The sequence below is a fragment of the Zingiber officinale genome, chromosome 10B (assembly GCF_018446385.1).
Source record: "Zingiber officinale cultivar Zhangliang chromosome 10B, Zo_v1.1, whole genome shotgun sequence".
Lineage (NCBI taxonomy): Eukaryota > Viridiplantae > Streptophyta > Magnoliopsida > Zingiberales > Zingiberaceae > Zingiber > Zingiber officinale.
Genome location: NC_056005.1, coordinates 1176708 through 1188915, shown reverse-complemented (window position 1 = coordinate 1188915; position 12208 = coordinate 1176708). Strand labels below are relative to the sequence as shown.

At 35.1% G+C, this 12208-nt stretch overlaps 1 protein-coding gene across 2 annotated transcripts; it reads right to left on the bottom strand.

Moving 5' to 3' along the window:
- Nucleotides 1-67: 67 nt before the first annotated feature.
- On the bottom strand, nt 68-10504 carry LOC122029843 (FH protein interacting protein FIP2-like). Of its 2 annotated transcripts, XM_042588975.1 has the most exons (11): nt 10315-10504; nt 9587-9696; nt 8140-8274; nt 6540-6704; nt 5734-5817; nt 5481-5527; nt 2844-2917; nt 2382-2440; nt 1680-1739; nt 662-742; nt 68-450 (listed from the first exon to the last, which is right to left on the bottom strand). In XM_042588975.1, the coding sequence occupies exons 1-11, from the start codon at nt 10361-10363 to the stop codon at nt 397-399; spliced, it is 918 nt and encodes a 305-aa protein (XP_042444909.1). In that variant the 5' UTR covers nt 10364-10504; the 3' UTR covers nt 68-396. The 2 variants fall into 2 exon arrangements, with proteins under 2 accessions (XP_042444909.1, XP_042444911.1); XM_042588977.1 differs by lacking the exon at nt 5734-5817.
- Between the last annotated feature and the right edge of the window lie 1704 nt (nt 10505-12208).

Here is a 12208-nt window from a genome sequence, read left to right as displayed (position 1 = left end):
CAATTTAGTATTGTACATCTTTGAGTACAAGATTTTATCTTCGTAGAGGTATGATTGAGCATTCAAATTCGAGAAGCACTTTTTAGATGGAATACCAAATATTATTGTTTACATTGTTTCCAGTTATGTTCATGGTTACTAAAAGCGAGTTACGTTGTCCAAATGAATGAATTGAAGGTCCAACAACAGTAGTGAAGTTTCAGTCTGATTGATCACAAGTTCAGACGAAAACCAAGCCACATCTGCCTAAAAATTATCAGGGACGATTTCTTCAGGCCACTTAAGTAGACACCGAGTAACTGGACATATCCACCACTAGGGGAGCCTCAAATCACTTGCTTCGTACAGAACTCTGCTCGACAAATTGTAGACCTTAGCAAGTCTTCTGTAGCTCAATCATCTGATAACTCCAAGAAGATTAGCGCCTCCGAGCTTAGCTCCATCGAGTTGCTGTTTCAAGATAAAAGATGTATAAAAACATCACTTGCTGGTGGTGTTAGAATGAGAGATAATAAATCTCAGCAATAATACATAATAAAGCAATCATATTAGGGTCTACAAATAAGAGAGAAGAACATATTGACATTTTATACCAAAATTTCAAGCAATCTGTAACAATCCTGTAGGTAGAATGAAAAGAAACATGGATAAGAAAACTTACAGAATCACGCAAATCAACTTCTCGAAGGTAAGCCCGTTGAAGATTTGCACCCTGCAAATTTGCACCATTCAACTTGGCACCCTGTAAATAAACAAATAACATTCATTAATTCCTAATGTCATTCAAATTTTGGTCTAGCTACTAAAAGAAAAAATATCTTAAGCCTTCCACACAGTTTAGGATTTTATTCCATTTCAGTTATTTTGAAATAAAAAATTGTTTATATTTATTAGGAAATTGTTAGAAATTTTATAAAACGAAGTTAGAATTTCCCAGACAATAATTTTTATTTTGAGTCTATAAAAGGAATCCCACGTATTGAAATATCTTAGATTAATAATGTTTTCCCCTTCATGAGTTGTGAGTTCAAGTTTTTTTAGCAGTACATTTAATTCATGCTCAGCAATTGGTATTAGAGCTAAATGGCTGATTTGATCTTGGCATGAATCCTGCATTATATTCTGACCTAATTCGTTATGCACAAATCTCCTCTGATCATATCTTGGATATGTTCAAACTCCGCTACCTCCAACCTCCATTATGTTAAGGCTCCCCACGCTCCTGATTACACAAAGAAGTCTTCCACGCCCATCATCCTAAAACATCAAACAACCTACCTCCTAAATTGAAACACGCATCTCTGCTCCTGAATTGCTAACAAGTCACTTGGAGTAAAATTCTCCTTAGTAAACTAAGGAAGAGTGACGCAGTCTAGGGTTTTATTTTATTTCTTTTCTTTTAAAAAAAAATCATTTATATTTATTAGAGTTATCAAAATTGTTAAGACAACCAAGTAATATTGTTTATAAAATGGGTTAGGACCTCATATACTGAGATATTTTCACCTAAAACATATTTCCCTCCCTATAAGTTATGAGTTTGAGTTCTTTTCGCATCATAATTAGTTCATACTGTGACAGCTTTTTGTTAGACATTCTAACAGATAGAAATGATAAAATCGGTTCATTGTTATTTTGTTATAAATAGTTTCATGACGAGAGTATTTAGCAATGTTTACCTTTAGATTTGCTCCTTCCAAATTAGCACCTTGGAGATTTGCGCCAGTAAATTTTGCACTCTAAAAATAAGTTAAATGTTAATGAACATGTTGACTAATTAATAAGGAAAAGATCATTGATTAAACAACAAAATAAATGGTAAACTATAAGCATGGCAAGACAATATCTCAAGAGTCACCATTTTTTTATTTTTTCAAACTGATAATAAAAGGCCATTAGTTAAGCAAAATTATAAATATGTTTTCCAACAGAACTCCAATAGGTTAGATTTAAACAATGGGCAGTTTCCATTGAAATTTCATAGAAATAAATGAGCTTGGGTGAACAAAAACAAGGGAGTCAGAAGGAAGAAAAATAAATATTCATTTAATAAGGAGTCACAGCTACAATTTTTTCAGAAGTATGACTAGAATTATTGAGGAAGGATTCATGCTGTCCTTCCTGTCAACAAGATGATCTTTGAGTAGCAAGCAACTTAAATTGATAATATCCTTAAATGCAAGATCAATTTCCCATCTGTAGCTAAACAAAAATATTCCATACTTTCAATAAATTTCAACTATGAGGTGAATTATTTACTGTTGCTATTCATTATACAGACACTTGCTAACTAGAAATATCTTGAAAGCAAATATTTAAGATGAATAGTCAGCAAACCCTCTCATGAGAACACATTGATTAAAGTAACAAAGTTAACCAACCTGTAAATGTGCTGAACGAAGGTCTGCTTCACAGAGACTACTTTGAGTTAAGCATGCATCTGTTGAATCATAAATTTACATCATTTATTAGTACCACCAAATGACTATTTGCAAGAATTTCCCATTTTCCAAAGAAAAAGAACCTACAAGTCAATCATTTTTTCAATCAGGCAGAAGTTCCAAAAGAATTAGGAAAAGGAATTATAAACCAAAAATCCTAGAAGACCCAATTTGCAGCAATATTGTGTTAGTAACTATATGATTTTATTTTCAAGGAAAGTTTATAAATTAAGAGTGGTGTAGGGAATGGTTAAAGAAACTTCATAAGAAGATAATTTTGTTGATTGTATAAATCCACATCAAATAGGGAAAGTTCATGAATCATGATGTATCAAAAGCACAAATAAAAGAAGATTTTTGTCTACAACACAAATTGATAAAGAAAAAAATAGTACTTATAACCTTGGAGATTTGCACTCTGAAGATTTGCTCTATCCAATTTAGCTTGATGAAGGTCGGCTCCAATAAGCTCACATCTATGGAAGATAAGTCAGATAATATGAAGACAGCTCTTATACAAGCCCGTAAATGAATTTTTTTTTACTTCACCAAGAAGAGAAAAATCCTGATGGCACTCAATGGCATCAATCTTAGACATTAACCTTTCCACTATCCAAGCAATAAAAATTAAAAGAAGTTAATTTTGTTACTTCTAGTGTTATTACATAACAAACTCTAGGAAGAATTGTAATTATTTCCTCCAATAAATGCTAAACTTTTTTGAAGACATCCCCTGGATTTGTTTGTGAGAAGTGGCAATGCAAGGCGGAATAACAAATAATCTTACAATGAGAATATAAAAACTTATTGAGACTAACATGCATAATATGGTTAAAATTGAGAGACAAAAATCTAGAGTGTGAAACCAATCCAGTGCTCAAGAAATAAGCACACAGGTTAAAGAATATTTTACACAACAATGATAAAATCCTGCCAGAAAGATGTAAGTCTAAAACTAAAAGGATCTACAAGTTAATAAACTTCAACTGTTAATTAAAAAAAAAGTAACACAAGTGTGATGCTTGGAGTTAAAAATTGTCAAGCCTAATTCAGATAAAGTGGTGAAAAAGAGCAGCACAGTCCATGACTTCAAATATTGGCATAGATCAGTCAACATGGCTAAAACATTTTCGTTCCTGCCATGAATCAATATTAATGCTATGTTGGTATGCCATTGTTGGTTGTGCTGATCATTTTGGTGGTACTAATTCGAACTATGTGTCACTTGAATCATAGGGATCAAGTTTTGGCCACCTAACCTCATAATAATTTTGCACCTATCTTGGCCAATACGATTTGGAACCAATGAGATAGGATGATTCTCTGCTGACATTATTTGATTTTGCTGCCAACATGGAGTGGAAAATGAAACACTATAAAAAGAGGGGGAAGGTAAAACACCAATAAGAGCACCAGAATCAACAACAAGAAGTGACACCAAAGCCCTAGAAACTGAGATATATCCATATCCTATAGTATGCATGTTCTAGTCCTAGTTGTTCCAATTCTAGTCTAATTCTTAGTGGTTAAATGAGCTAATTAATGAACAGAAGAATACCATTTCACGGAAATAGATACATATGTATAAAAACTGATTTGGGAGGTAAAGACTCCCAAACCGAATATCAAACCATAATGGAGTTGAGGTAAACTCCTTGATCACCGCTCAATACTGTTACAAAATCATGCAAACCACAACACCATCATGCATTACATGGGCACAATCCACCCAATGTGATGTATCATATTACCAAAACATCTCACCAAGATATCCAGACCGAAAACCGCCATCATTGCCCGATCTGCTTCACTGCCCGCCCGGCTCAATTAGCCTCATTCTCGGCCTGTCATTCAATCCGTTCAGCAAGTCAGGCGCCAATCCGCCATCTCTTCCCGGTCGGCTTCATTGCCTTCACGTCCCGGTCGATCATTTAGCTCGGCCAATCATTCAGGAAGACCGGCCGGTCATTTAACCCGGTTAGTCATACAGCCCGACCGATCAGTCAGCCCATCTAGCCGATCAGCCCATGTAGCCACACTGCCTACTCCGCCTAGATACCCACTCAGACCATCTGCCACTCATCCCATCCGCCATCCTTGCATGTTCTGCTTCATTGCCTGGCCAACTTTGTCAGCAGCATTTCCCGACCGGTTATTAGTTGCCCGGTCTGTTTCACTGCCCGCCCAGCTCAGTCATCTACATTTCCCGGCTGGTTATTAGTTGCCCGGTCCTCATTTCTCGGTTGGTCATTCATGTCTCGGTCAGTCATTCAGCCCGATCAGTCGGTCATTCAGCCCGATCAGTCGATCCACAAACTTGTGCACATGGATTTGAACTTTACGAAATAGCCAATCAACATCCGGAGCAATGCCTTGAGACCGGCACCTATTTCTAGCTTCCCACACATAGTAGATTGAGCTAGAGATTCCTAGATGTTGCACCTTCATCTTCCTACCACCCTCTTTGTAATGTTGCCCAAAAATCTTATTGTAACTCCTCAAAGGATTTGAAGTTGTGCTTGATTTCCAACCATCGCTTCAAGTAGGAATACCATTTCAAATACTAGATATCATGGAAGCTTTTTTAATGAGTTTTAAAAACTAAGAGGTCAATTTTATTAGAATGCTACTAGAACCAAATCACCAATACACTGATCTGATGCATGATACTTATTTGGTATTAGTGAGGTATAGCTGAAATGTTTACAAAATTATTGCAGTTTGTTGCTCCAAAATTTCAATTCAATTGATAGGCTTATATTTGGAGTGAAACAAGATAAGTGGAAGAGAATATTATGGCAAGATAGGAGTTTATTTCCATGAGTTAACCACTTGAAGCCTATGTCCCATAAGGGTTTGCTCATCCAAGTAACAACAGACTCACAAAATTTGCACAAAAAAAAAAGCATGATATTAGGGTGCAAGTCTCTTTATAATGAATGATCAGGAAAATAGTTAACTAAATTCTGCATATAGAAATCACTTGAAGGGACTTAAGAAGAACAAAACAAAATGTGAGTTTTGTTGTCAAAGTCTTACTCACGCAAGTTTGCATCTTCGAAGATTGAACCCCCTGCTTCAGCATCCTATCAAGAAGAAAATATACATCAACTGAAAGGAAGTGAAACTATTTGGCTTTGATTAGAAAAAATCACAAAGACTCCACAATCAAATATCAATTAAAAATTACAATGCTTATGAACGAAGACTACTGTACAACTAACAGAAAGTAACAGTGATTTATGAAAAAACAATTAACCTACATCTCAAGTTGACAAGTGAAGAATCCTACCCCAAACTTAGCCTTATTGAGATTAGCTCTTGAAAAATTGGTTTTCTGGATGCAGGCATAACTGAAATCAACATATGATAGATCCTGCAAAGAACCAAAAGTGCAATAACTGCATTCAAAGAAACCAATTGACATGGCAAATTGATATTCTTGATGTACTTATCAGCTCTTAAGTAAGATGAAATGGACCAACATTAAACTTAAAGTTTCAGTTATTTTGGATGAGTTATTCAGCAAAGAGGGAAATTGAAAAAGAAAACATTAATAGGATTAATAGCAGATTGTTGAAATATAAAGAAATTCCAGTGTTTTGTGTGATCATGATGTGCTCATTAGGGCTAAAGGAAAATTTTTTGCAAGCTATAGTACAATCTATCATACATTCTAGGTCAAAGTGTTGGATAGATAGTGTACAAGAGAAGAGATCATAACTAACACTGACAGTAATTAGGCATAGCATCAAAAAATGATAAATGAAAGTAAATATATTAAGATGAAATAAATATGTTCAAAATCAACCAATAAATTCTATAGTTAGATAAGTTGAATTAATTAAAAACAAAATGTGAGGAATAGAGGGACTGAATAAAATTATTTAAGTAATTTCAACATATTTAAATATTGCTAGATTAAATGGATCTATAAGATCCATGTACCTCACCCTTCTGTCAATTATAACTTATTCTAAAAAAGGGGCACGTCATCTATAGACAAAAAGATAAAGATCGAACAGGTCCTTGTTTCAGTATTTTTCAACACAGAACGACAATAAGAATGAGCACAAAAGGAGCACTTTGAAGTCTTACCAGCTTAGAGAGATCAAGACCAGAAAGGTTCACACCTCGAAACCTCACTTTTTCAGATTGAATGATTTGGATGACTTCTTTACGTGTTAATTCTGTTAATTCAACCACTGGGGTATCTTCATCTTTTCTATTACACAAACTTGCGTTAATATTTTCAACCAATCCCTGCAGTGTCATGATGCAAAATTTGTAGATGCTTTTAAGCTCCAAAAGAAACAAAATACATTAGTTAATAGAATAACAAACCCTATATATATATATAAAATAAAAGAGCTACTGCTGAATTCAAAATGAAGAACCATGCTCAAAGTAGTGTGTTTTAGCATAAAGAATCTGGATATGAAACACTGTCAAGAGTCACTCAAAAGTTGTAGATACTTGTTTTGATTTTGAAACTCCCAATGAATACGAGGCACCAACTTCAACCATACTGCATTTAACTTCATTTTTCATGTTTACATCACATTCATTAAATGCAACAAAAATTTCTTAAAAAACAAGGAAAATATTTCCAACTATATGCAAAGACTAAGCCTTCTTTAATTGGACAACAAAACTTTAAAATGTCTCAGAGATAGCTAGGGCTGAGCATTTAATTAAAACCGAACCAAACTAACCAAACTAATCGAAACCAAACTCAGGAACTTTTTTTTGACAAACCGAACTGATTGAAGTTTGTCACTAAATCTGAACAAACCAAACCAATATAAAATCGGTTAATTGGGTAACTGACCGAATTAATCAAATTCTCCAAAGTCAATTATTCCTTCACTAGCAGCCGATAGATATGTGAATAGTCGACTACGCCACTCGACTACTAAACGTACTGTCCAGTTTATCAGTCCAACGTCGATCAATCCTATGTATTAGTAGTCGACTGATCTTAACGAGTCATGACTTCGCTATTACTCAAGTTCGGAGATTTTTTTTATGACAGACCTAGACTAGCAGTGGACTCATTCTTACGTATACATTAAACCAGTTCAGTTTAATCGAATTTTGAATTTTAAAACCGATACTGAACTAAATAAACCAAAATAACTAAGATTTTTTTAAAAATAAATAAATAAATAATCAAATTAAATTGATATGGTCAGTTATTTCGGTTTAACCAGGATTTTGCTCACCCCTAGAGATAGCAACTTGTGCCATATGGTTCTCATATTTATGGAGTTGCATGTATTAACAGAAAGGAGACACAATTGAACTAATAGATAATAGAATAAAAATCTAATTGAGAGAATAATCTAACTAAAACATTACTTTGTAGACTAAGATAATGTCACATCAAATATGTTTGGAGGTTGTATGTTTCCGTACTTTCAGTTGCCACAAGTATTCAATCACTTAGAAAATGTTGATGCATTGCATGATATTAAGAATGGTCAGTTGGCTTATTCAAGGGGATGCTCTCACTTTAGAAGCAAAAGATAGTATTGTGCAATGGATAAAGTTATTTGATTTGCACTTAATGTTGGCTCATCGTTTCTAAAGTATCACTAAATGACTTTTTAGTATTTTAAGAAAAACTAATAGACGCATCTTTCTAGTATCGTTCATCAACCTTCCAGAGTAGAACAGAAAGGCAATCATCACTTACAAGTAACTGATAGTATTCTGCCTCTCGTATCAGCTCTTGGTAGTCAGAGTCTTGGAGCATCGGAATGATACCATCCCTTAACCAATTTAGTATATGCCTAAAATGCTTCCCATCTCTATCAATAAATATCATTCCCTGCAAAAACAGAGCATAGTACATCAGAAAAACCTTAAATTAATTTTGTCAAAACAAACAAAAGCAACACTGCATAATCTCAATTGTTTGAGGTTTTGTCCCCGGGGCTATGGTGCTGCGGTAGGACATCCAGGTTGTCACCCAAACACCCGCGGTTTGATCCCCATCTATGACGTATTTGTAAGAATTTTTCCTCCAAGTGGAACGCACAACCAACGGATGCTGGGCTTCTAGGCTGCCCATCGTGCGCGCTTCCCGATTTACCCTGCTGGCCGGTGGGAAAATTTTGTGAGGCCGGGCCGGTCACCCTAGGGCTAGTCAATGAGGCTAACTGGGTTTGCAATTGTTTGAGGTTGGGTAGATAGATTTGTCCTGATATTGCAAATCATGTAAAGCTACATAGCTGGTAATAGCTAGATAAACCTCAGGCTAATTTAAACAACTACACTATGTGTAACTCAATTGATTGAGGTTGTCTAGGTAAATCTGTTCTGATATTGCAAACCATTTAAGACTACATTGCTGGTAATAGCTAGATAAAATATATCAGTCGACAAACATTTAAAGATTTTCATAATATGCTTATCAAATTATGTTTTACACTTTATAGATCATGCCAATCATGTAAACAGCAAGATATAACTTAGAAAAGCATAATGTAAACATTGGTAGACCACTAGTTTTCCTTTAAAAGACAAAAAAAGTGATAGGCAAGCAACTGGATTAGCTCGACATAATTTTTACAAGCTGCCACAAAAGGCGTCAAATGAAAAAAGGAAGTGAAACGATGCAGAAGGCAATTTTCTTGATAGGACAAACAGCCATCTAGGACCAGTTATAAAGAAGAAAATACAATATAATAATATCACCATTAAAAAGATAAGAAATCAAGAGAAAATGTATAACAACAAAAAAAAGTATGGATGGCATAAAGTTGGACATGAAAGGGAGGACTGATCATTAAAAGCATTAAAAGAAAGAAAATTCAATAATAAGTTCTCTCAGTAGATAACTCAGATGCTAGCTTTCAAATTGTTATTTCCAAGTTTTTTTATTATCTCTTTTATCTTAAGGATAAGGATAGAAACAACAAATAAACTAATAAATAGCGGAGTAAAATAAATTTATCCAACTTCAAATAGTTGGGAAAAACAGTTTGTTCTCCTTACCATTTTTAACTTCCATTTTGCAATTAAGTGATAAGTTACCAATCCTAAAACATTACATAGCAGAGCAATAAGATTCAGGCAGGAAATATACAAGTACAGTACAAATAAAAAACCAAGCCATAAGGCTAGCATACTAACAATACCGTTTTATCATCAGTAAAAACTGTATGCTGCCCACTAAATATCGTTGCCAACATGGAATCAGGCTCGCGCTGCGTGAGTGTATCAATTGTTGTGGCATATTTCTTACCCCCTGAAAAAAATGGTCTTGGAATGAAGGATCAGTGTGACACACAAGAGAATGAATTATGCATGAGAAATTAAGATGGTAATATATTTTATTTGTCAACCCAACTATTAAGATAAATAAAAGAATGACTAATCTAGAGAGTTATATAAGAGCTAACTCCTGAATAAGTTATTGCTGGCTTACCGTCTGAATGAACCAGCAAAAGGTTAATTTGAATTAAAGTTTTTCTGCTGAACATCAATGTCCTTCCAATTACCTTCCGAGTTATTTGAAAGCGTATTAAGTACACACATTTTGTTTTTTTACCGAAATACTGCAACTCGGTTGTAAATTTAAAACTAGATGAAGTTAATAGTCATCTACCAAAGGAAAGAAATCCAGTCCAAATTATCACTATAGTCAGGTTCTCCCTCGGATAAATCTTAAAAAAAAACAACGAGTAACTAATCCAACGTAGACTTAAGAATACTTTCATGGAGATAAAAGATCTCCTGTTAACGAAGCGCATCCAGTAAGAGAATAATCTTCTCCCATCAATGTCCAAGCATATTCTCAAAAACCCTAATTAGGTAGAGCTGTCTCGGAACCCGAATAAACCATAGAGATGGAAGATCGACCGACCTACGTTGAGGAAGACTTGCGACGGAGGCCTCGGAGTGCCGGGCTCCATTTTCGCCGGCCTCCTGCTCGCCTCCGGCCGATTTGTAGTTTCCTCCCTCACGATTACACGAATGCCCCTGCTCTGACAGTCGTATAACAAGATTGACCTTCGTGTGCAGGGATGAATCGGATGATACGGAGGAAACCGATTAAATAATCGGGTATTTGAAGAAAAAACTTTCGGTAATTTACCAAGAGGCGTACTACGGTTAATGTATTTATCAAAAAGTGCATCACGGTTTTGTATTTACCAAAAGTCGGAGTTTACTAAAATCAATTCCCAGATTACCCCTCTGGCTAACCTGGCAACCGCCTTTTTCAAACACATTTTTCCAAGCATCCAAGCCGAAATTAGAATAGAAAAATAATTTGTGGTTCGGATGCACGTCTTCTCACCGTCTCTCTCCCTCTATCCCTCTGTGTGGTGTTATAAACTTGAAAGAAAAAAGAAATATGAACCTTGCGCTTGTCATTACTGCTCGTGGTGGTTGGCGGGATTGCAATAGACCAGCTAGGTTTATGGCATAATTGTGTAAGAGTTGCTAGAGGAGACCAAGGACAAATTAAGTTAAGAAGGTCAGCCGAGAAGGACAAACTTCTTGCAAGAGGGGAATTAGTAGAAGCACACATTTAAAGATTTAGACATGTATGTATGGATTTTTTTTACTATAAAATAGGATAGTGAAGGTAAATAAAAATTACACTATTTGTGTGTGAAGGATGGCAGCAAAAAGTGGTTTTATGGTTAATTTTGGTTGTGTGGGGAATAATATTCAATAACACCTGAATTATGATGTAATAGAAGACTTAATCGATTTAATTCATGTTAGTTTTTGACGTTGATAGTTAAGTTTGTCTAAAAATTGTTTATTTATGGTTTAGGGTTTAGTCAGTGGTGGTCCTAGTTTACAAGAAGTATCTGCTTCAAAAGGGACCTGATATCTATGATATCAGGCCCACCTTGGGCCTGATATCGATAATATGTTATGTGGTTAAAACTTTACTTTTACATCAGACCCTTCCTAGTTTGAGCAAAATTACAATTTAACTACAGAAAAAGATTATGCAGTTGCAAATTTACTAAAATAGTTTGTAATTTATTTATCAGGGATGATCATATAACTACGAAATTCTATCTGAGATATGGAATACTCTTTATGCAAATTCTAGCATTGGACATGCAGATAATGTAGGAGAAGTATCCAGAACAAATATTCCATCATCTTCACAGTATAGTTGTGTGCATAACACAAATAGAAATACAAACAGTAATTTCACATTTGATCTAAATGAAGAAGCTAGTATTCAAGAAGATGAGGTTCTGAACCCGTGTGCAACACTTGTTGATTACTATGAGCCTAGTTGGAGTGAGGAGGAAGGGTATTATAACCGAAATGGAGGAAATGCAATGCAATACGGATGTACAAGAATTCTTTGCTGATGATATGCAGATTGAACAATATGAAATATCTCAAGAGCAGTATAGTGACTTAGAGGAGGAGTTCCCAATAGCTGATGATCCATATATTCTAAATTCTCGATTGCTCCAAAGGCCAATTGAAGAGGCAACAGATCAGCATGAATTTTTTGTAGGACAGATATTTCAGTCTCGACAAGAGTTCAAGAATGAACTTGTGAAGCATATCATGGTTAAACATATGAGATATAACCCAGTTGACACTCGGAAAAATAAAGTAAAAGTTGTCTGCTTCAATCAACCGTGTAAGTGGAGAGTAGTTGTCAGGGGGATGTCGAGTTCATTGTTACAAAATATATAAAGGAACACCAATGTGGCACCATTAGGGAAAGTGCTAATCATCAAGCATGCTCTTCATCCTTTGTAGCTTTTTTTGTT

What these genes read in the sequence shown, in the direction of transcription:
- LOC122029843 (XM_042588975.1), bottom strand. Translation starts at nt 10,363, where the DNA reads ATGGAGCCCGGCACTCCGAGGCCTCCGTCGCAAGTCTTCCTCAACGTA. An exon ending in TTTTTACTGATGATAAAACG is followed by an intron (nt 8,275 to 9,586) that starts GTATTGTTAGTA and finishes CTGTTTTTGCAG; the next exon opens with GGAATGATATTTATTGATAG. An exon ending in TCAGAGTGCAAATCTCCAAG is followed by an intron (nt 2,441 to 2,843) that starts GTTATAAGTACT and finishes ATGATTCAACAG; the next exon opens with ATGCATGCTTAACTCAAAGT.